A 20,519-nucleotide genomic window follows, 5' to 3' on the forward strand; every position below is an offset into this window, starting at 1 on the left:
TTACCTTAGGACTTTAGCTAGGGTATTAGTTGTCAGTTCACTTCTGTCTTAGGAACAGCAAAGGCATTCATCCAACTGTTTGGAAGAGCCAAGTCCTGTTGGCTTTCTCTCAGCTCTTCTTAATTAGAGGAACAATGTACATGGTACCAAGTGCCAACCTATATTAGCTAGGCCATCAGTAATGGGGAATGATATTATACCAGTCTGGGGAAGCTAAAGGGTTTGGCCTTCCTCACAGGAAGCCTAGTTGCTGTGGTAATAAGCATATGGATTGTGGAGGGGTAGAAGAGTCAGACTTAATGGAGGCTAAAGTATGGTACTCCATAAAACTAGTGTTGTTGGTGCAAAACAAACTAGGACAACACAATTTCACAGAAATGTAACAAACCTTTTCAGGGACATCCAAACAACCCATGTGGGAAAACAAATGAAATAGTCTTTAGGTAACTGTTTCATTGATGCTTTATGTTGGGGACAGATCATTCTAACTTCAGCCAGTTTTGAAAGTTGCCCAACTGGGCCACTATGACTTGTTTCAAATTAATGTGAAACAGCTTTCAAAAAAAGTTGGTTTCATGCTGTGTGAACAGGAGTGTAAGGAGGTGATCTAGCTACTATACAGAAGTGGGTGCTTTCAAGTCTTGCCAGAAAGTTACGGGTTAGGGATGTTGATTTCTGTTTCACCTTGTCATTTTGGTTTAGGGCATGACTTAGGAGGGTGAGGGCATAGGTGCTGGTGTGATATGGTTTCTATTATACACAGGGTTTACACTTTGGTTCAATGGCTTCAGCACCCCTACTATACAAATTGTTTCAGCATCCCTGGGTGAGAGTGGCAGGTTCTCTAGCACCAGTAAATATTTTTCTGGTTGGTCAAAAACCGGACAACTGGAACCCAGCAATGACTTGTCTTTATATGGAGTTGTTCCTGATTAACTCTCTTGCGTCCATGTAGTCTCCATACATGCAGCTAACCAGGAATAAGTCCATGGCGAGACAAGCCTGAGAGTGGTTTTCACATTTTCAGCAAAACAGCACCTCACGCAGTGTCTGGACTAGTATTTCAAGGGCTACTCCTGCAGCTGTTGCTTCACGTGTCGGGGTGCAGGCGGGGCCCCGGGCCTTTTAACGCAGGCTGCTGCAGCCCCAGCGGGGTTGGAATGGAGCAGAGCGACTCTAGGGCTGGGGCGGGGCCCCTGCGCCCGCGGCAGGGGTGAGGCCGAGCTGGGGGTGGGGCGGGGGCACACACGGCCCCGGGCTAGGTGGCGCGCGGCCAAACACAGCCTGAGCGGTCGCCGTCCGGGATCCGTGCTCGCTTTCAGCCGCTAGAGGCCGCTCTGAGGCAGCACAGCACAGCTCAGCTCCGCCCCGCCCGGCGCTTCCGGGCCTGCGGCCACGTGTGTCCGGGACCCCTAGAGCCGCCGCAATGAAGCCGGTGAGGGGCCCCGGGTCGGGCTCTGTCTGCGGGGCAGTGGGGGGCTGGGGCACTGAGAAGTGCTATGGGGGGCACGGTGCTGTGAGGGGAAGGGCCGCGCCGGGAAACGGGGCCCTGGGGTGGAGAGTCGGGCCAGGGGAGGGCGGCTGGCGGTGGGAGAGTCCTGTGAGGGAGTGTGGGGCTAGGGTAAGGGCTCGGCGTCGTGGGGGAAGCGGGGCCCTGTGGGGGAGAGCCGGGGCAGGGGAGGGGGGGCTGTGGCGAGCTCGGAGCCGGGGGGCACAAGGCTCTGTGAAGGGGAGGGCCGTGCCGCCGAGGCCTGCGCAGCCTCTGCAAGGCGGGCCCGGGAGTGGAGCGCAGAGAGACTGATGCCAGCCAAAGCTCCCTGTCTCTGCGCTGCCTTGTCCCCATCAGCAGCACCGGGGCGCGCACACAGCACCGCAGGCCCGGTGCTGAGAGGAAGGGTGAGGCGGTAGACGAGGACTGTGAATTATGTGGAAAGCCCTTGTGAAGAGGCAGCGCTGTCCAGTTACTCCTCTGCCTTCTTATACCTCTTTGGGAGCAAGGCCGGCACCTTTGGAAATGTTCGCTTCATCACTGCTACAGATATCTCAGAAGCGGATCCGTGATATCTTATGGAAATTGGCTTCAAAGATAGCTGATAATAAAATTAACAGGGACATTATTTGTACTCCCATGGCACTCGGGAGCCCTAGTCATGAACTAGGTCTCCATCGTTAGTGCTACATGCTGTACAGCAGGGATCGGCAACCTTTGGCTCGTGGCTCGCCAGGGTAAGTCCCCTGGCGGGCCGGGCCGGTTTGTTTACCTGCTGTGTCCGCAGGTTCAGCCGATCGCGGCTCCCACTGGCTGTGGTTCGCCGTCCCAGGCCATTGGAGGCTGCGGGAAGCACCGTAGGCTGAGGGACGTGCTGGCCGCCTCTTCCTCCCGCCCCCATTGGCCTGGCGCGGCAAACCGCGGCCAGTAGGAGCCACGATCGGCCGAACCTGCGGACATGGCAGGTACTCCATGGCCCCCCCAGGGGGCTTACCCTGGCGAGCCGCGTGCTGGCCCCCCCATGGCCCCCCCATGGCAGGTACTCCATGGCCCCCCCAGGGGGCTTACCCTGGCGAGCCGCGTGCTGGAGGTTGCCGACCCCTGCTGTACAGCTTATCCTAGGAACAGATCAAAGAAATCTCATTATGATCACATTTCTGTATCCATGTTGGGAACCAGAATAATGGGGGCAGAGGTAGTCTGACTGTCAAGTGTTGCTGGAGCTGTCCCATCACCACTTTCCTAATAATGCTTCCTAAACGAGGGGAGGCTAAATATGTGCTATAGGACTGTATTTAAATTGCATTGCTTTCTGTGCTGGATATTTATAGAACTAGGATTGTTCAGAAATGTTTCTGTAAAATCTTTGGCCCATTTGTTTCCAGGTTATTCTGCTTAATACAATTAATTTCACTAATTAGGAATTGGGTATACTTTAAACCTAAACACAGAAATCTGTTCACAAGAAATTTGTTATCCAGCATGGGTGTTAGTGGGTGTTAGCATGTCTGGTTTAAATCTTTCACTTAAATTTAGTGGTTTTTTTGTTTTTTTTTTTACAAAAATAAACATGAATCTTCAGTTAACTGAAGTTTTCTGTTGGTTTCCAGAGAAAAAATAAAAAACGAGTTCCAAGCTTTCGCAAGTTGCTGAAAACTAGTAAAGTAAAACTTGACAACAAGTTAAAAAATAAACAGTTTAAGCAGCAGAGCATTGCTAAGAAATATCGAAAAGAGCAAAGAAAACTTAGGCAAGCTGTCAAAGATGTTACATCCAGAACATCTGTTCCATTGGAGGAATTCAAGAAAAAACATGCAGGTGAGTGTTTGCTTGTGTCAGGTAGTGAATTTAGCAAGGGTTCTGATCTATTTTGCATAGATGAGGGATGAGAGGTAAGCATAACATTGTAATTTACATCTAGTAAAACCAGAACTGAACCCAAATTTGTTCTTTATTCTGTTACAAATTACAAGTTACAAATTTGTTCTTTATTCTGATACTGCCATTAGAGAATATGTACAGATGCTTGAGTCTTGATTTTCCTTTTTGTAGATTATTATCAGTCAGTTCTTTGCTACTGCATCAAAGGGTTACATGCATGGAGTGTAGTGAGAAAATTGTAATAATGCTTACATTATTTTTTATGCAAGAGTAAACAGTATACAGTGCTTACAAAATGGACTACAGGAAAAGTATGACATCAGAGTTTCCCATTGTAAAGACAAACTTACGCTTAGTATTCACACAATCACTTCTTTTTATTCCTGACGTCTCTGAATTTTCTTTTATCCTCAAGAGTGCCTGCATAGATTATTCTCTGGACCAATTTATGTTCAGTATTATATTTGGTAACTGCACTGCTCACTTTCTTGTCTCCTGTTCCAAACTAGATCCTGAGCCTGTTGTTTTTCCAACTGTCAAGTTTGTACATTCCTATAGACTCAGACTCAAAAGCTATTTTGAACCTGAATTCCTAACTATTCTGTCTTTTTAGAACAAGCCCACATATCAATTAAACATGTCAAAAATGTTCACATAGATTCCTTGATGATGGAGCTTGCACGTGGTATGATGCAGAATGCACATATACTAGTTTTTATCTTCTTTTTCTTTAAAAGGAGAACAAAAACACCTTTCCAACACTAGAAATATGAAGGAAAGAATTATTTGGGCATGACTGCCCCAAACTAAATCCTTTTAGATGGGACTATTCTTCAAAGTCAAGTTTATTTGGCCTACTGACATTGATGAGGTCCTTTTTTATTATCTAGATAATGGTTGTGGAGCCAGGAAGACTTAAGGCCCTGATTTTGCAAATACTTATGAATGTGAGTGACTTTACTCGTAGGAATAGTCCTACTATTGTGAATGGGTGTAGTCACAGGAGTAAAGTTCAGCATGTGTGTTTGTAGGATTGGGGTTGGAGTGTGGAGCTGAGAAGATTGACAAATACAGGAAAAGTGTATTTTCAAGTTTCAAGTATTTTCAAGTGCAGTGGCTCACAAGTCTGTCCATTGTCGTCTGATACAGCTGAAAGAAAGGAGGAAGAGGAGGAAGAGGAAGCTCTTCCACTGGATATGATGGATGAAGATGACATGAAATTAATGGAAGATTTAGCTCAAAAAGCATCATTTGTAACAAGAGACCTTTCTTCTAGGTAAGTATTCTCATGTACCCTTACAGTCCATAAACTGTAGTGAGGTTAATAATGCTTCCAATTTTAGACTTTACTTGTTCTAGTCACACATTTTTCTATTAACACAATCATCAACACTACTGTAGCAACCCTCTAATGCTGGGAAATTACTTTCTCCTAAGATACCTTGTCTGCACAATTTTCACTCCTGTCTCAGCTCCCTAATGTGAGGTAGATGGAATCCCCAAAGCTCAAGATGTTTTTTGGTTCCTACACGCAGTGGTAGCAGCTAGGGAGAAGGAACCAAACTAGTCACATGTTTCCCTGGACTTGCAGCCACTGTCCTATGAACATTCAGGTTGGTTCCCAATTGAACTGGATACAAAGACTTTCCCTGCAGTGTTAAGCCAATTATCAGAATAGTTTGAAAAATATTGTGCCTTAAATGCAATGATAATAAACTTCATATGCAGATACGAAGGGAGGGAAAAAAAGTATCTGCAACATTTGTGTGGGGGAGAGCAGATGGGTGAGTGAAAGTTTTGGAAGGTGATATCGCCAGAGAAATAGAATTATAGCGTAATTTTCCATTTCCTGAAATATGGTCGCTGCAGGATTCTCAGTCGTACAGAGGAGCAGAATTATAGTGTCTTTTCTTTATTTCTTAACAATATCCTTTGGCAACAGGTAGGAAATGCCATGACCATGGGAGCTGTGAAGTTAATAGTTTGTTCTAATTTCCAGTATAAACTAAACTTTTCTGTTTAATGGGTTATTAAAAAAAATTGCTTCACTTGACATAGAAAGTATCAGCTCAGAGGACTTTCTTTTTAAAAAAAAATAGTGATTTGGAATTAATTTTGGCTTTTTAAAAGGAGGAAGTAACTTTCTGCTTCCAACACTTATTTATGCTAACCCTAATTCAAATGATTTTGTTAAGTTTTATAAACTATTAATCAGTAATGTAGACCAGTGTCTGAAACGTACTAAAAATAATTTTTGACGTACAGAGTTACAGCTCTCCTGCATTATGTCATGTTATGTAAAATGCTGTAGCTGGTCTACAAGTCGTTAGCTAAGATACAATTTTATTTTTAAAACACAGCTTGGTTTCCAGCTTTGTTACAGAACAGCTAACATAGAAAACTCTAAACATGTGTATTTATTGAATGAAATTGTGCAAACTATAGATCTTTTAGTTTGACCTAGTTTCTTTTCATTTTAAAAAGACATTTTTAAATTGTTGAGATAAACATTTGAAAATTAGCTACTGTGGCAAATTTTTGTTACTTTCATATTGTCTTCTAAAGCACACAATGTAGCATTTTCCAATTTTAAAAAAATCCCCTATTCTTCTGCCTTTTATTCTTATCTATTGTGAAAAGTTCACAGAAACATCTGCATTGTAGCCACTATGGCCAAGATCCACAGAGGGACTTTAGGCACCTAAGTTCCAGTTGTAAACTCCACTACAACCCACAAAATCCTCACTCAGCTGCCATTGTAACCCTGTAGGCACCTACATCAGTGCCTAAAGTTTTGCTGTAAAAGTTCTCTAGGAGCTTTAATTTCTGCTTCTGGGCGTGTCTGTTGCCGCCCCACTCTTGGTGCTACGGTGTCCATCTCTTGCCTAAGCGCCAGTGTGATCCATAAACTGGGGGAATGGTGCCTATTTTAACTACAGCGCTTAGTTCAGTGCTCTGAGCATATCTACTGGATCAGGCCCCATTCAAAATCTGGACAGAGCTGGAGGTGGTTGTGCCTCCCTTATAAGTTTTTAGCCCAATGATTAATTAAAGGACTTGGGCCAGAGAAAACGAGTGAGAGACTCTGTAGTCTGGGAGATGGGAGTTGCAAGGTCCAATCCCCCCTGCTCTCATGAAATTATTTATTGAAAGTGGAACAGCTTCAACAGGAGAGAGTGAGGGAGCCCCACATCAGAATATCCCATAGCCCAGTGGATAGAACACTCTCCAAAGAGGTGGGAGACTCCTTTTCAAATTCTTCCTTATCAGGCAGAGGAGGTAATTGAATCCAGGTGTCCCACATCCCAGGAGAGTGCTCTAACCACTAGGCTAAAGTTATAAGGTAGGTAACAGTGGCGTCACCTCCTCTGATTGTTAGGCATGGAGTTAGGCACTTCCCACAAGAAACAGCTTAGGTGCCTAAGCTGCCTGACTTCAGAAGAGGGGTTCCTCGCTGTGCATTGCAAACACATATAGGCACCTCCCTGCAGTCCTGACTTAGGTGCCTAACTGTGAGAGGGGCAGGGCTGAGGACATACCCCTCTCGCTGGCATCTCCCATTGGTTAGTTTAGGCAACTCCCCGCCTAGCTTGCTGGCTTTTGTGGTTTGTATTCTCAGGCACCTATTTCTTCCCATGCATTCCCTAGGCCACCATCTCAGGCTTTGTGGATCCTGCTGCTGTTCCATTGATTTTCTCAGTGCCTAAAAATTAGGCATTGCAATGCCTAATCCGCCTGCCTGACCTTATGATGGTTACCTATTATTTACAAAACAAAGATTTGTGTAGTCACATATAAACATATACAGGTTAAGAGTCTGAACTTAATGAAAACAAACTAAGTTATGACAGCCTGTAAAAGGAGATGGCACATCAGACTAAAACTAGGACACTGGTCTGTTTGCTATGGCAGATCTTATGATAGTGAGGCCTCTTTCTACTGCTCTCTTTTGCACAGCCTACTACGTTTGGCCCAAGGCACCTTGACTGATAGTAGCCACACTAATTAGGTTTTGACAGTTCATCTAATGGGCATTTCATTCCTCTATTAAGACTTACTTACACATAAGTTTTTGCAGTTGTACGTGGAACCCCCCAGTATGAACCCATTTATATTGGCTTAAGAATGTTTGTTTTGGTGTAGATTGTCAGCAGCTAAACAAATAAACACTTGTCAATGCTAAGGGGTTGCACCACTTAATTAAATGTTTTTGTTTGTTTTTTTTAAATGGATTTTGATTACCAACCCTTAGAAACCAGCTTAGGGGCCAGTGTAATAATGCTGACATTCACAAAATAACATGACTGACTGACTTTTACTTGTAACTTTCAAGTAAAGTGTTTGGTTATGAGTTTTATAGTGCATTCTTTTACTAGGTTAACTAAGCCACCATGATTTCATATCTAAGTTTACTAAACTTTGGAGGTGAATGGGAGGGTGGATTTTTTTGTTCATTTTTATTCATAGAACAGTGAATAACTGGAGAGGCAACTGAAACTGACACTGAAACTCACTCAAATGTTCTGGTTCATGATGTACTGCATGACTTTATTTCATTTTATTTTTTTTAGGTGTAGGAAGTTAATTTTGACAGTGTACTTTGAATTTACAGTTAATATCTAATTTGTTGATGAATTGAATAGTCTGTCTTGCACTATACAGTGAACCTGTTCATGCTAAGAAACGAAAACAGGAAAGCGTGATTGACAGATATGAGAAAATGCCAAGGTGCATGCAGACTGAGCCAGAAAAAGAACTTATTCACCTGCTTCCTATCAAAGATAAAAGTGGCATTATTCCACAAACAATGGAAAAGCCAGGTAAGAAACAGGTGCTGGATTCAACATAACAGCAGCCAGCAAGATTGTATTTTATTAATTTTTTTAAACCCCAGTGTCTAGTATTAGGTTTGTAATATACATTCTGTTCTTGCAGTCATCAATGTTTCACAGAATGAAGAGGAGGAAGATACAGAAGAAATGGAGGTGGTAGAAGGTAATAAAACAGCCTGTTACACTTAGACAACTGAAAGTGATTTTTCTGTTTAATAAAGTCATTTACCACAGAATGTGTTCTGCTTAGGTGGTTTTGAAACAGACAACTCAATTCAGTCAAGCGTCATTTTACTTTCAGAATTTGGCAATGAGTCCTGTCTTGCTTCATGCTCACCTGCTAGAATTCCAGGACTTGCAGGAAGAAAATTCTGTTGCTGATTTCAGAATTACTTCATTTAATATCATTTTGATATGTTGATGTCTCCAGAATTGATGCTTAGGCTAAGCCATTTGGAACTGTTATGCCTTTTTCACGAGTGAGGGAAGAAACCTCATTCTTAGTTCAGGAATCTCTGGCTTGCCTGATTCATGGTGGTTATTCCAAAACAAAAAAATCTTAAAATGAAGCATGTATCAGTGTTTTGAGTATATATTACCTTTCAAGATTTTTTTTTTAGCTTGAACAATCAAATGTGAGAAACCCAGAAAACTTGGAATTCAGTTTGCACTTCCACAGTAAGCCATAGAGTCTCACTCAAATGATAAGAACAGCCCTAACTCTGTCTTAGTCGTGTCTAGAGCTGATTGGGAAAATGGCAATTTGTTGACATCAGAACAAAACCAGATTTCGAAATATCAAAATTTCCTGCAAACCAGAAATCCTGAGTTTTTTGGCCAGTTTTAGTCAGGGCAGCAAAAGCCAAAACACACATTTGAGTAAATTAAACAGTCATCAGGAAATGCAAGTAAAGTGGTTGTAAACCCTGATATAACACGAATTCGGATATAACGCGATAAAGCAGTGCTCCGGGGGCGGGGGGAGGAGAGGGGACGGAGCTGCGCACTCCGGTGGATCAAAGCAAGTTTGAGATAACGCGCTTTCACCTATAACGCGCTAAGATTTTTTTTTTGGCTCCCGAGGACAGCGTTATATCGAGATAGAGGTGTAGTATGAATTAGGTTATGATAAATTTACATCAAAGTACTCTGTTGCAAATTCTCTCTCCAGTCAAACTGCCAATATTTGGTTTATGCATTGGTTTGTATGTTACGGTATACATAGAGAAAACCGCTTTCAATTCAAAGCAGACATACGCTCTGCTCCTTTTTACAAGAGTTAGAAACTCAGCTGGGGGAGTATTGTGTCTTACCAACTGCCAAACTGTATGTATACATTTTGTAGGTATCTTACGTTTTTAAAGGCATTTTGAAAATTCTGCATTGCCTGTAGTTTAGAGTGTGTCTGCCTATCAGCCTGGGAGTATAACTTCTGCCTTGAGGAGACATACCCATGTTAGCTTGGATCGAGCTGGCATGCTAAAAATAGAGTGTAGCCAGGGCGGTGGGAGAGGCTAGCCATCCCAAGTACTTGCATAGTGTCTTGGACAGGCATGTACTCGGGTACTGAGCCCCTCCTGCCACTCGTGCTGCCACAACTGCACTCTATTTTTAGCATGCCAGCTCAGTTAGAACTAACACAAATATGCCTTCTTCAACTGAGAATTATACCCCACTTGATGTGCAGACATACCCTTTCCTGTACACCTTCTAAGGGTATCCCTTCCTAGGGAGAAGTAGGTAGAGTAGGAGGATTGTAGGGGGCAGCACACCAGGAAGCATTCCTCCTTCTCTTCCTGTGGATTTCCTGGGGCCCACAGTGTTTGGAGATGCACAGTAATAGAAATCCTAAGTGCAGCAGCCTCCTGATGAACATTAGAAAATTCATTTTGAAGTTGCCTTCCAACACCTCCACTCAAGTGATAGGAGGCTTGTGTGGGGGGCCCCCAGGTGAAGGAGGCCCAAACCCCCACCATACTGCAAGACTGGGCCAGGCCAAGCCACCCCCAGTCCCCCCAACAAGCCTTAGGTGCTACCTGACTACCTAAAATTGACTCATTGGCTGCCTAAAAACCTAAATGGAGTTGGGAGGTTGGTGACACTATTTATGCTTTATGCTGCTGAGTCTAATTGGATCTCCTAGTGGGTGGTTGTGAGGGACCCTGGCTACTCTGGTAAGCCTTGTGGAAATTAGGATGGGCTCCCAATGAGCCTACTAAAGTTGCAAGGGTTCAGAGGGCAACAACATTTTAAGTTCTACAGATACTGATTGGGCCTGTTTAGCCTTGCCAGAGCTGAGTGGGAGAGGGGGTAATGCTGAGACTCTTAATGTTTACAAGGATGTGTGGAATGTACCCTGTTCTGCTGTTCCCCTTCTCCACTTTCGTTCACTCTTCTGTTCTTTTCTTCTCTGCCATCAGATCACCCAGCTTGCTCTACTGATACCCTTCATGACCCCGTTCTCTCAGTCCCACAAGCTCTATAGTCTCCTCAGCCTACATATCTCCCCTCCATATACACACCCACACGCACACACCTTGCAAGCCCTTGGATCCATTGGAAGTGAGCACCTTAAAAAGTCCACTGGTGTATGCTTGTGGGGCTAGGGTGAGGGGGAGCAGGGAGGCACCACCCCTTTTGCCCCTATTAAAATAACTGGCTCGAATAATCTTAATTTTTAATGTCTCCTACTCTTGGTTTTCAGGTTACAAAATTCAGCCCAAAAAAAAGCATTAGAAGTTTTACGGTTGAGAACACCTTTTTTGTTATTATAAACTTTAATTTAGAAACAACCTGTCTTCAGTTTTGTTGGAAACTGCTTCCTTTTTCTATTGAGAAGCCACCATAGTGATGGGTTTACACTTTGAGGTAATTTAAAAAAAAAAAAATTAAATGAAAGTTCAGATCTCCAGTTGTTGTCATCCTTTTTAAGTTCATTGGCGCCAACAAGCCATTTGGTTGTTGTTAATTAAAATCATAATCACTTTTAAAATTGATTTTATTAATTAGTCTTTGGTTCAGTGCATGAGAGCTCAGGTTGATGAGTCTGTACAGCTATGTTATATCACTGTCCTTTTTTATTTATTTAATCTTGCGAACACTTCAATTTCTTAAGGTACTGCAATTCAAAATGCCCTTGTCCAATTCACTTGAAATTTAACAGAAAAATTGTATCTCAACCCCAGACCTAACCTACCAAGTTTGACATCATTCCTTGGTTTGTTTATTTTGGGTTGGAAGAGGTGAAGTGGGTCTTGTAATCTGCATAAGTTATCACATGGCCCTGAAAAACCTCTTGGGCTGCTTTTGAGTCCTATACTGCTGAACTTAACATTATGGTATTGTATCTGCTAAGTAACAATTTGAAATAAAATGAATAGAATTGGAGTTAACTAATAAACTTTATTATATTAGAATCTAGTGAAGAACCCCAGCCGGTGCTCACTACAGATGAACTGCTAATTCAAAGGAGAAGGAAGCTGCAGGAGAAGAAGATACACATTGCAGCCTTAGCAGCTGCCATTCTGTCTGACCCAGAAAACAGCGTGAGTAGTGTTAATTTTTGTGTGTGGTACAGTAAATCAATTAATTACAAAAATCTGAAGTAATCAAGGAATGGCAAAGTATGCAACATGTTATGCATCCATGGAAAAGCCAAAATCAGCAGAGACAGGACAGCAAAGGGGGGCCATGGTTGTTGGCAGTTGTTCTGCAGACAAAGGAAATCTGCATGACTGTGTTTGATATTACCCATACCCACCAGTAGTTGGACTCTCCATGAATTGGTGTTATTTTGTATATAACCTTTATTTATCCTGCACCATGTTTTCTTGAACAGATAAAGAAGCTGAAAGAGTTGCGTGCCATGCTAATGGAACAAGACCCCAATGTGGCTGTGATTGTTCGGAAGCTGGTGATGGTTTCTCTGATGGAACTATTCAAAGATATTACTCCTTCTTACAAAATTCGGCCTCTGACTGAAGCAGAAAAACATACCAAGGTGAAACTGCAGGTTTCAATAAAATAGAGTTTGTTGTTTTTAATAGGCTGTCCCTGATCTAAAACAGGTGTTTAACAGAAATCTAGTTTTTGAACAAATTTAACAAATCCTATTTTAACATGAAGTACTTATGGGATATGTTTACACTTCAGCATAAGCCCATGCTTGAGCTGTAGCTCAAGCCTAACCCCCTTGTGTCTATACTTCAATTGAACTAACACAGGGCTTGGACCTAGGGTCCTAGGACCCTGCTGGGCTGGAGGGTCCGAGTTTGCGTTATTGCTTTACAGCAGGGGTCGGCAACCTACGGCACGCGAGCCGATTTTGAGCAGCATGCTGCCTGCCCACTGAGAGGAGGAGAAGGAGGGGCGGAGTGGCCGGAAAGCACCACGCTGGGGGAAGAAGCGGGGGAGGGAGGAAGCTTGGCTGCCGCAGGACCAAGCTTCTGCCTCCACGGGGGGGGGGGGGGGGGGAGGTCCCAGCCCCCCGCCGCGCACAGCCCCCACTGCTCTCCCCTGCGGGAGCCAAGCTTCCCCCCTCCCCCGCTTCTTCACCCAGCGTGGTGCATTCCAGCCCCTCCTTCTCCCTGGATGGCCCTTGCGAGGGGGAGGGGGAGCGGAGCAGAGCCGAGCAGCGTAGAGCAGGCAGAAAGAGGTAGGGACAGAGCCTGGGGGAAGGGGGTGGAACAGGGCATATCCCTCCCAGCCTCCTACCCTGAGCCGCTCAGTGCAGGGGGCTGGGAGCACCCCCACGATCCGAGCACCCCAGCCTTCTGCCCTGCACCCCCCCCCCACCCCAACACACACCCATCCCTCTGCCCTGAACCCCCCACATCCCCTAGCCCTCTGCCCTGACCTCGAGTCGCCCCCAACACCCAGTCCTCTGCCCTGCACCCCCCCACACCCAGCCCTCTGCCCTGCACCCCCACACCCCTCCAGCTCTCTGCCCTGACCTCGAGTCGCCCCCAACACCCAGCCTTCTGCCCTGACCTCCCCCCAACACCCAGCCTTCTGCCCTGCACCCCCACATGCACCCCAGCCCTCTGCCCTGACCTCCCCCCAACACCCAGCCTTCTGCCCTGCACCTCCACACCCCCAGCCCTCTGCCCTGACCTCGAGTCCCCCCAACACCCAGCCTTCTGCCCTGCACCTCCCCCAACACCCAGCCTTCTGCCCTGCACCTCCACACCCCCCCAGCCCGCTGCCCTGACCTTGAGTCCCCCCAACACCCAGACTTCTGCCCTGCATCTCCACACACACCCCAGACTTATAGAGAGAGACCTTCTAAAAAACGTTAACATGTATTACTGGCACGCGAAATCTTAAATTAAAGTGAATAAATGAAGACTCGGCACACCACTTCTGAAAGGTTACCTACCCCTGCTTTACAGTCTGGACAGAGCACCGCTTGACTGATTTCCAGGGAGTCATCCCACAATTCCATGGGACAACTTCTGTATTCCTCTCTGTCCCAACAATCTGCAATCCACTTTATTGAAAATGGAGGCCCCTTTTGTGAGTGGCAGCAACTCAGGTCATCGTTAACCTGTTCTCTTCTATCACCAATCAGCAAATGCAGTATCTGAGAACCTCTTGGGTTTGCAATGGAGAACAAACTGATCAAGCCTTTTGCCAAGCAGGCTGCTTCAAACTTCCTGTAATGTGCAGGGCAGGCAGTAAAGTTTTCGCACAGTGCACCTAGGTCCTAGGCTAGAGCAGCCACATTTGGAGATCAGGGGGAGGGCACTAGGGACTCTGAGATATGGTTACTTTGAGCATGGGCTAGGAAAGTCTTAACATTGGGTTAAAATACAATGTAGCTGCTCAAGCCCAAGGTTCCGTAACGCTGGTTAGCTGAGTCAAGTCTTGCTAATCCTGGGTTTACATTACAGCGTAGACATACCCATAGAGGCTCTTTGCCTGTTAATGCAGTGGTCCCCAAACTTTTCAGGGTTGTGCCTCCCCCTTATCCCTGTCTGCACTCCGGCTGGGAGCAGGGCCCCAGCTCCAGGGGGTGGGTGGGGGGGTGGAGACAGGGGTAAGAGGGCTGAGGTTGGAGCTGCATATGGGGGTGGATCTGGGGCTCGGAGCGGAGCTGCAGCTGGGGGCAGGGCTGGGGCCAGGAGCAGAAACCACGACTGGGGGCCGAGGCTGGGGCTGGAGCCAGGGAGAGGAGCCGCAGCCGGGAGCCAGAGCTGGAGCGGAGCGGAGGGCAGAGCAGGGGTGGGTGGCTCCCCCACCCCCTGCCTCTCATGGGGGCTGGCCCGGCCCTGCACCCTCCTTGTTTGGGGACCTATGTGTTAACGTACGTCTATGTTTTAGTCACGGGTATTTTTAGTAAAAGTCATGAAATTCATGGCCCGTGACCTGTCCATGACTTTTACTATATACCCCTAACTAAAACTTGGACGGAGGGCCCTGGGTGCTCTGGGGACACTGGAGGAGGTGGCTGGAGGGAATGTTGACAGGGCTGGTAGGGGCTTCCCTCCTAGACGGCGGAGGGGCCAGGGGCTCTGTGCGCTGCTCATGCCACAAGCCCCGGCTGCGCAGCTCCTATTGGCAGGGTGGGGCTTGTGGGCGTGGGAAGCGCATGGAGCCCCCTCGCCCCTCCTCCATCTAGGAGCTGCATGGCCATGCCAGTGGGAGCCAGGGAGCCCCCTACCCTGAGGTAAGCGCCCCTTCCTCCCAAGCCCCCTCCCCCACACCCAAACTGTTGTTGCTGTTTATGTAGTTTTATTTAATTAGCAATAAGGATTTACAGCTTTAGTTTAAAGTGTTGGTGATAAATTGAAAGAAATAAAATAAATGAGAGAAAATCCAAGTATCATTTGTAAAATGTTTGATAGATTTATTTTTTTTATACTTAGTTTTAAACACTTGTAAATTCAGAGTCACCAAAAAGGTTTTGCGTTAAGGAGTATGTAATATATAGGTAATTTTCAGTAGCAGTAACCTAGAAACGAAACAGTACTCAGTGTCAGGCAAGGGAATTGAACCAAAAGAAAAGCCATTAAATGCTATCATAAAGAATACTATTATTCATGTGTTTTAGGGCTTGTATATATGGGGACATACAGGAAAGTTAATCTGAATTAACTAAAGGTGTGAATTTGAAATGAATTAGTTAAACTGCATTAAAATCCCTGTGTGGATGCTTTTGATTTAGGATTAAAATGGCCTTAATTTGATTTATTTTAACTTATTTTGAAAGTGATTTAAGCTAAACCGAATTAAGCCACTTTAATGTTGAATAAGAGTGTTCACATGGGGTTTAATGCAATTTTACTGATCCACTTCAAATTCAACTTTACTTAATTCAGATTAATTTTCCTGGATGTCCCTGTGTAGATGCCCTTACATTGGATCAGATCTCTGCATGTATGTTTCATTCTCTGCTAAATAAAGGCAGAATACCTTATTCTCCTGGATTTTTTGTAAAATGTTGGTTTAGAAGGTGTTTACCAATTGAGATGGCACAACTCAGGATTCTGGCTTTAAACTTGTTTTACATAAAGGCTGTCCTATTCCCAAATCCCACTTAAATACCTGTTAGTGAAATAGATCTAGTGGGCAGAAAAAAATCTCCAAGCACCAAGACTTGTACAGAAAAGTTAATTTTAATATATACCTGGGAAAGCTCTGGTAAAAACTAAACTTCATTGGATTAAAAAAAAAATACAAAACCAATCCCCAAAACAAGAAAAAACAAAACAAAACACCAAATCTTATATTGGCAGTATTAGTTAACTGAAATACTTAGGTCTTTAAAAATAACTCACCTGTATTATGTTTACAGGTTAGAAAAGAAACTCAGAAACTAAGGGAGTTTGAAGAAGGCCTTGTGAGCCAGTACAAGTTTTACCTGGAAAATCTGGAACAAACAGTTAAAGGTATAGTGTGGATTTCCCTCATTTCTTAGTTAAGTACATTCCTAGATACAAGGTCCTAATTCTGCCATCAATTACACATGCATAGTCCCGTTGAACTGAAAGGGCCTAGTTATGTGCACAAAGTTACTCGCCTGTATAAGTGTTTGCAGGATAAGTGTTTATCCTTGGAATTAATATTGCTTTCTGCACCTAGCATTTTCTGATTGTTATTTCATAGAAAGCTGTACTTAAGATTTATTTTACTAAAACATCAGGAAAGCCGCCAGAAAAATACTCAAAAATAATGCAGTAGCTAAGTTTTGCATAATAATAACAAAAATAATATTTTTATTCAGACTGGAAGCAGAGGAAGCTGAAGAAAAGTAACGTGATCTCATTAAAAGCATATAAAGGTCTGGCAGAGATTGCAGTCAAGTGTCTGTGTGAGCTTCTTGTGGTGCTGCCTCACTTCAATTTCCACAATAACATCATTGTCCTGATTGTACCTCTCATGAATGACACATCAAAATTGGTGGGTATCTTTCTAATTGTTTGTTTGATTTTAAGAGGTGTTCTCTTATATGAAAAATATTTCTGATTTTTGAAAGTTAATTACAAAGCATGCCTCTCTTTTCAACACTTTGTTTTACAGGCTTTCTCTCTGTACTTGATGACTTTTTTATTGAAAGTGGATATTCACACCATTGTAAATTTTGACATAGAAACTTAGTTGAGTAACTATTAACATGAACTTGTCTCTATTTTATATCATTTTCTGAGAATAAACATTTCAATTAACTTTACAGATTTCTGAAATGTGTTGTGAAGCTGTAAAGAAGCTCTTTAAACAAGACAAACTGGGCTCTGTTTCTCTGGGTGTCGTTAAGGTGATTTCTGGCCTTGTAAAGAGCAGAAATTATGATGTTAGACCTGAGGTAAGTTTCTTTTTGTTGTACTTTTTGAATTTTCTTTTGACAATGGCAAAAACAGCGAAAGACTATACTTAGCAAAGCCATCCAGTATTTCTTCACTTTTCCTGAGCATAGAACAAGTTTAGGGCTTCTTGACTTCCCTTAAAAAGGATACAAGGGGTGTAGTCTGTTTGATTGACAAACCTGATGCATTTAAAGAACTTCCTCTTGTTGCTTTTTGCTAGGTGCAACTAATTTTGTGCCTGAGCTTTTCTGATTTGGTCTCTTCATGCTTGTGCTGCTCTCTTGTACTCCTTGGTTATTCATGTTTCCTCTTTTTGTAGGCTTCTTTTTTTATTTTCAGGTAATTAAATAGCTTCTGATGAAGCCATATTGGACTCTTACTCTACTTCCTATCTTTCCTTTGCATGGGGATAGTTTACAGTTGTGCCTACAAGGGGTGTAGTCTGATTGACTAACAAATTAAGGCATGCTCAGGTTATGGGTTCCAGTCACTGGATTTAAACCAAGAAAATAGGTTAAGGTGACTAAATATGTTGCAGGAGCCAGAGTTTATAATCACAGTCACTTAAAGGAAGACTGCTGTAAATTAATATTTTATGAAAACGCATTGTGTATGTTTTCTAATTAACTATATAAAACTGTATGAAGATTCTCCAGTATTACATGGCAAAAGCTCAGTCAGACACACCCAATCTTGAAGTTCCTGATGTTGATAATCTGCTGTTGTAAATTTGCTGCACATGACTTTGTTAAACTTCAGGCACTAAATATGTTATGGTTTCTTTCTCAATTTTAGGTGCTAAAGATATTCCTTCATCTACGAATTAAAGAAGTAGAAGTAAAAAAAGACACAGAAGACATTACTGCAAAGAAAAAGTTCATGTCCTGTAAGGAGAAAAGGAAAAATCTTTCAAGGATGCAAAGAAAGGTATAGTTGAAATTGATTCCTCTGTTACCTTCATTATCCTTTGGCGCTGGTAAATGTGCTGCATTAGCACTATGTATAGAGCATTTTGTGGCACATCAAGGAATTTTTTATTCCTAATTAATTCCTAATTCTGTCCTTTTCCCTGTATTTATTATAATTATTAGCAAAACTTCTAATAATGACTCAGTTCTGTTTATTAGTTGGTGGGAAGGGGGTGGTTAGAAAACGAGTTACCCTCTAGTTGCCCTTCTGCCATCATTAAGACAACTTCATTCCACCACGGAACTCACAAAGGATCAGCAGAGCATTGAACACGGTTATTCCAGATACCTGTGGACCCTGGGGCTCCAGGCTTAGTGAGAAGTGGAATTTTTTAATTTGCCAGAATATTAAATGTCTTTAAAATGAATATATTTTCAGTGGAAGAAAGCAGAAGAGAAGCTGGAACGAGAACTCCTGGAAGCAGAAGCCTCAGAGAGTAAAGAAAAAAAACTGAAACTGGTAGGGAATTGGAGAAATTCTTTTTCTGCTTTTGCATGTGTTCTTGCAAGCAATTAAAACTAGTTGTCTGAAGTCTATTTTGTGGTCCAGTTTGTTGTCTTTTCTTTGTCAGATTAGCTCAGTAGGTAATGATAGTGCACTAAGAGGGTAGTGATACGGGCCATGGAAGACCTCTTCTCAGGCAGAAAGGGTATTGTATGTCATGAGGTAGGAGCTGGGGAGGGTTCATTTTTTGCAACTAACAGACCTAGCTATGTTGAGGACACTGAAATTATAAAAACACAGGTGGAGCACAAAGAAAGGAAAAGGATACCTGTAATTTGTAACTGACTGAGTAGGTTACAGTCTACAGCAGACTGGAATTACTTGAATCTGTAATAGGGTTCCTTTATGTGTGTCAGAAAAATTCTGCTGCTAGAAGCCCTATCAGTGTTTATTATGATGTCAGTTTTCAGTTTCAATTGTGTAGTAGTCCTTACCCCAGGGTGACAGGCACACTGGTAGCCTGACACTGCCTGTTTAAAATAGCTTCCATTTAAATATGGGCAACTGTTCAGTATCAGTTTGTTGGCATTTATTTCCTTTTATTTATATTTAAGCAGGTCTTCTCCATTCTTTCTTGGAATGAGATGTTGTGTCAAATAAAGCATGATTTATCTTGGTCAAATTTAGAAATATTGCCATTAATTTTAGTTTACTACAGAATCTAAAATCCACCTGCTGACTCAGTAGTGTGTCTGTATCCTCTGTGATAGGAATTTTTGGACAGCCATATTTGTAAATATTAGGATTTTGGGAGCTAGTGAGTTCAAAATTCAAAAAAGTAAGAGGAAAAAGAAAGCTTTGAGTTCAGTTTAAATGAATCAGCAATACCTGTTTTCTTTGCATACTGATATGATTTTATGTACTTTTTGCCACAGCACACAGAGACTCTGAATATTGTATTTTTAACTTACTTCAGAATACTGAAGAAAGTACAGAAATCCCCTCTTTTGCCTGCGGTACTGGAAGGTCTTGCAAAGTAAGAGCTATGAGTCAATATTTTTTTCTATGTATTTTAGAAAAAATATGAGTCAGTAAAAAGACATTTTAAGAATCTTTTGTATGAGCAGTTCAACTGCATGAGGGATAGATAAATAAAGCACACCAAAATGCATCTGTTTGTATATTTGAACATTTCTAACGTCTTTCATTGTAGTATCTAATTGTCAGTATGGGATTTACATGACAAATATCCTTTGAATCATTAGGTGACTGCATTATTTATTCTGGTGTGTTAATCAAGAAATTGAAAGTCATTCTTTGCTCTGTGCAGTAGCGTTAATGAAAAGTTGAGATATGCCTCTAGGGATTGCATTATCAAGCTGTGCGAATATAGAGTAGATTTAAGAGGGCATTTGATGGAAGTAGAGAATGTAGTCTTTGGCAGGTCACAGAATGCTTTGAATGAGCTTGCAGAGAAAATTGTCTGTAGTTACAGAAAAATAAAAATCTCCTTGATTCTAGGTTTGCTCATCTCATAAATGTAGAATTTTTTGATGACCTGTTGGTTGTTCTACATTCTCTCATTGCATCTGGGGTAAGTTGAGCTTTTTCCTAATGAGGTAATTTCTTGAGATGTTTTTTAAAAATAAAGCTTTATCTATTGTGTATTAGCTATTCTTTTGTATTCCCAGGATCTAAGCTATCGGGAGAGCCTTCATTGCGTTCTCACTGCTTTTCATATTCTGTCTGGCCAAGGTAAGTTCTCTAAAATATAAACTTCATAATTTGATTTTAGCTGATAAGTAGGTTTGCTTCACTAACCTATTTGGGATTATTTTTTAAATAGGTGATGTTCTTAACATTGACCCTTCGAAGTTCTACAGTCACCTTTACAGGACACTATTTAGGCTACATGCAGGTAACTTCAGTGTCTTGTTTTAACATCTGAATGCATAGACTGTTGATTTTATTTGTATGATACTCTTAAAAATTCTAATTTTAAGATGCCTTTGCCATCCTTTTACAGAAACAGATAACAAATTTGTTTTAACTGCTTGGTTCTTCTCTCAAGTTAGTATATATATTATGGCATTACTTAGT

General features: G+C 42.7%; 1 protein-coding gene across 5 annotated transcripts in view; it reads left to right on the forward strand.

The window, feature by feature from the left end:
* Positions 1–1,307: 1,307 nt before the first annotated feature.
* NOC3L (NOC3 like DNA replication regulator) overlaps positions 1,308–20,519 on the forward strand; it is a 43,557-nt gene continuing 24,345 nt past the window's right edge. For 3 of the 5 annotated variants that reach the window (XM_042856816.2, XM_065552077.1, XM_024107297.3), the window contains exons 1-16: positions 1,308–1,435; positions 3,100–3,307; positions 4,520–4,646; positions 8,033–8,190; positions 8,306–8,365; positions 11,617–11,747; positions 12,041–12,202; positions 15,998–16,091; positions 16,427–16,602; positions 16,877–17,005; positions 17,802–17,933; positions 18,354–18,434; positions 19,355–19,455; positions 19,941–20,013; positions 20,111–20,174; positions 20,266–20,337. In XM_042856816.2, the coding sequence (XP_042712750.2) occupies positions 1,427–1,435; positions 3,100–3,307; positions 4,520–4,646; positions 8,033–8,190; positions 8,306–8,365; positions 11,617–11,747; positions 12,041–12,202; positions 15,998–16,091; positions 16,427–16,602; positions 16,877–17,005; positions 17,802–17,933; positions 18,354–18,434; positions 19,355–19,455; positions 19,941–20,013; positions 20,111–20,174; positions 20,266–20,337 (1,777 nt within the window). In that variant the 5' untranslated portion in view covers positions 1,308–1,426. Of the gene's footprint in view, positions 1,436–1,755; positions 1,897–3,099; positions 3,308–4,519; positions 4,647–8,032; positions 8,191–8,305; positions 8,366–11,616; positions 11,748–12,040; positions 12,203–15,997; positions 16,092–16,426; positions 16,603–16,876; positions 17,006–17,801; positions 17,934–18,353; positions 18,435–19,354; positions 19,456–19,940; positions 20,014–20,110; positions 20,175–20,265; positions 20,338–20,519 lie in introns of those variants that run through there. The other 2 variants (XM_065552075.1, XM_065552076.1) reach the window with 1 other exon arrangement.

Source organism: Chrysemys picta, chromosome 7, assembly GCF_011386835.1.
Source record: "Chrysemys picta bellii isolate R12L10 chromosome 7, ASM1138683v2, whole genome shotgun sequence".
Classification (NCBI taxonomy): domain Eukaryota; kingdom Metazoa; phylum Chordata; order Testudines; family Emydidae; genus Chrysemys; species Chrysemys picta.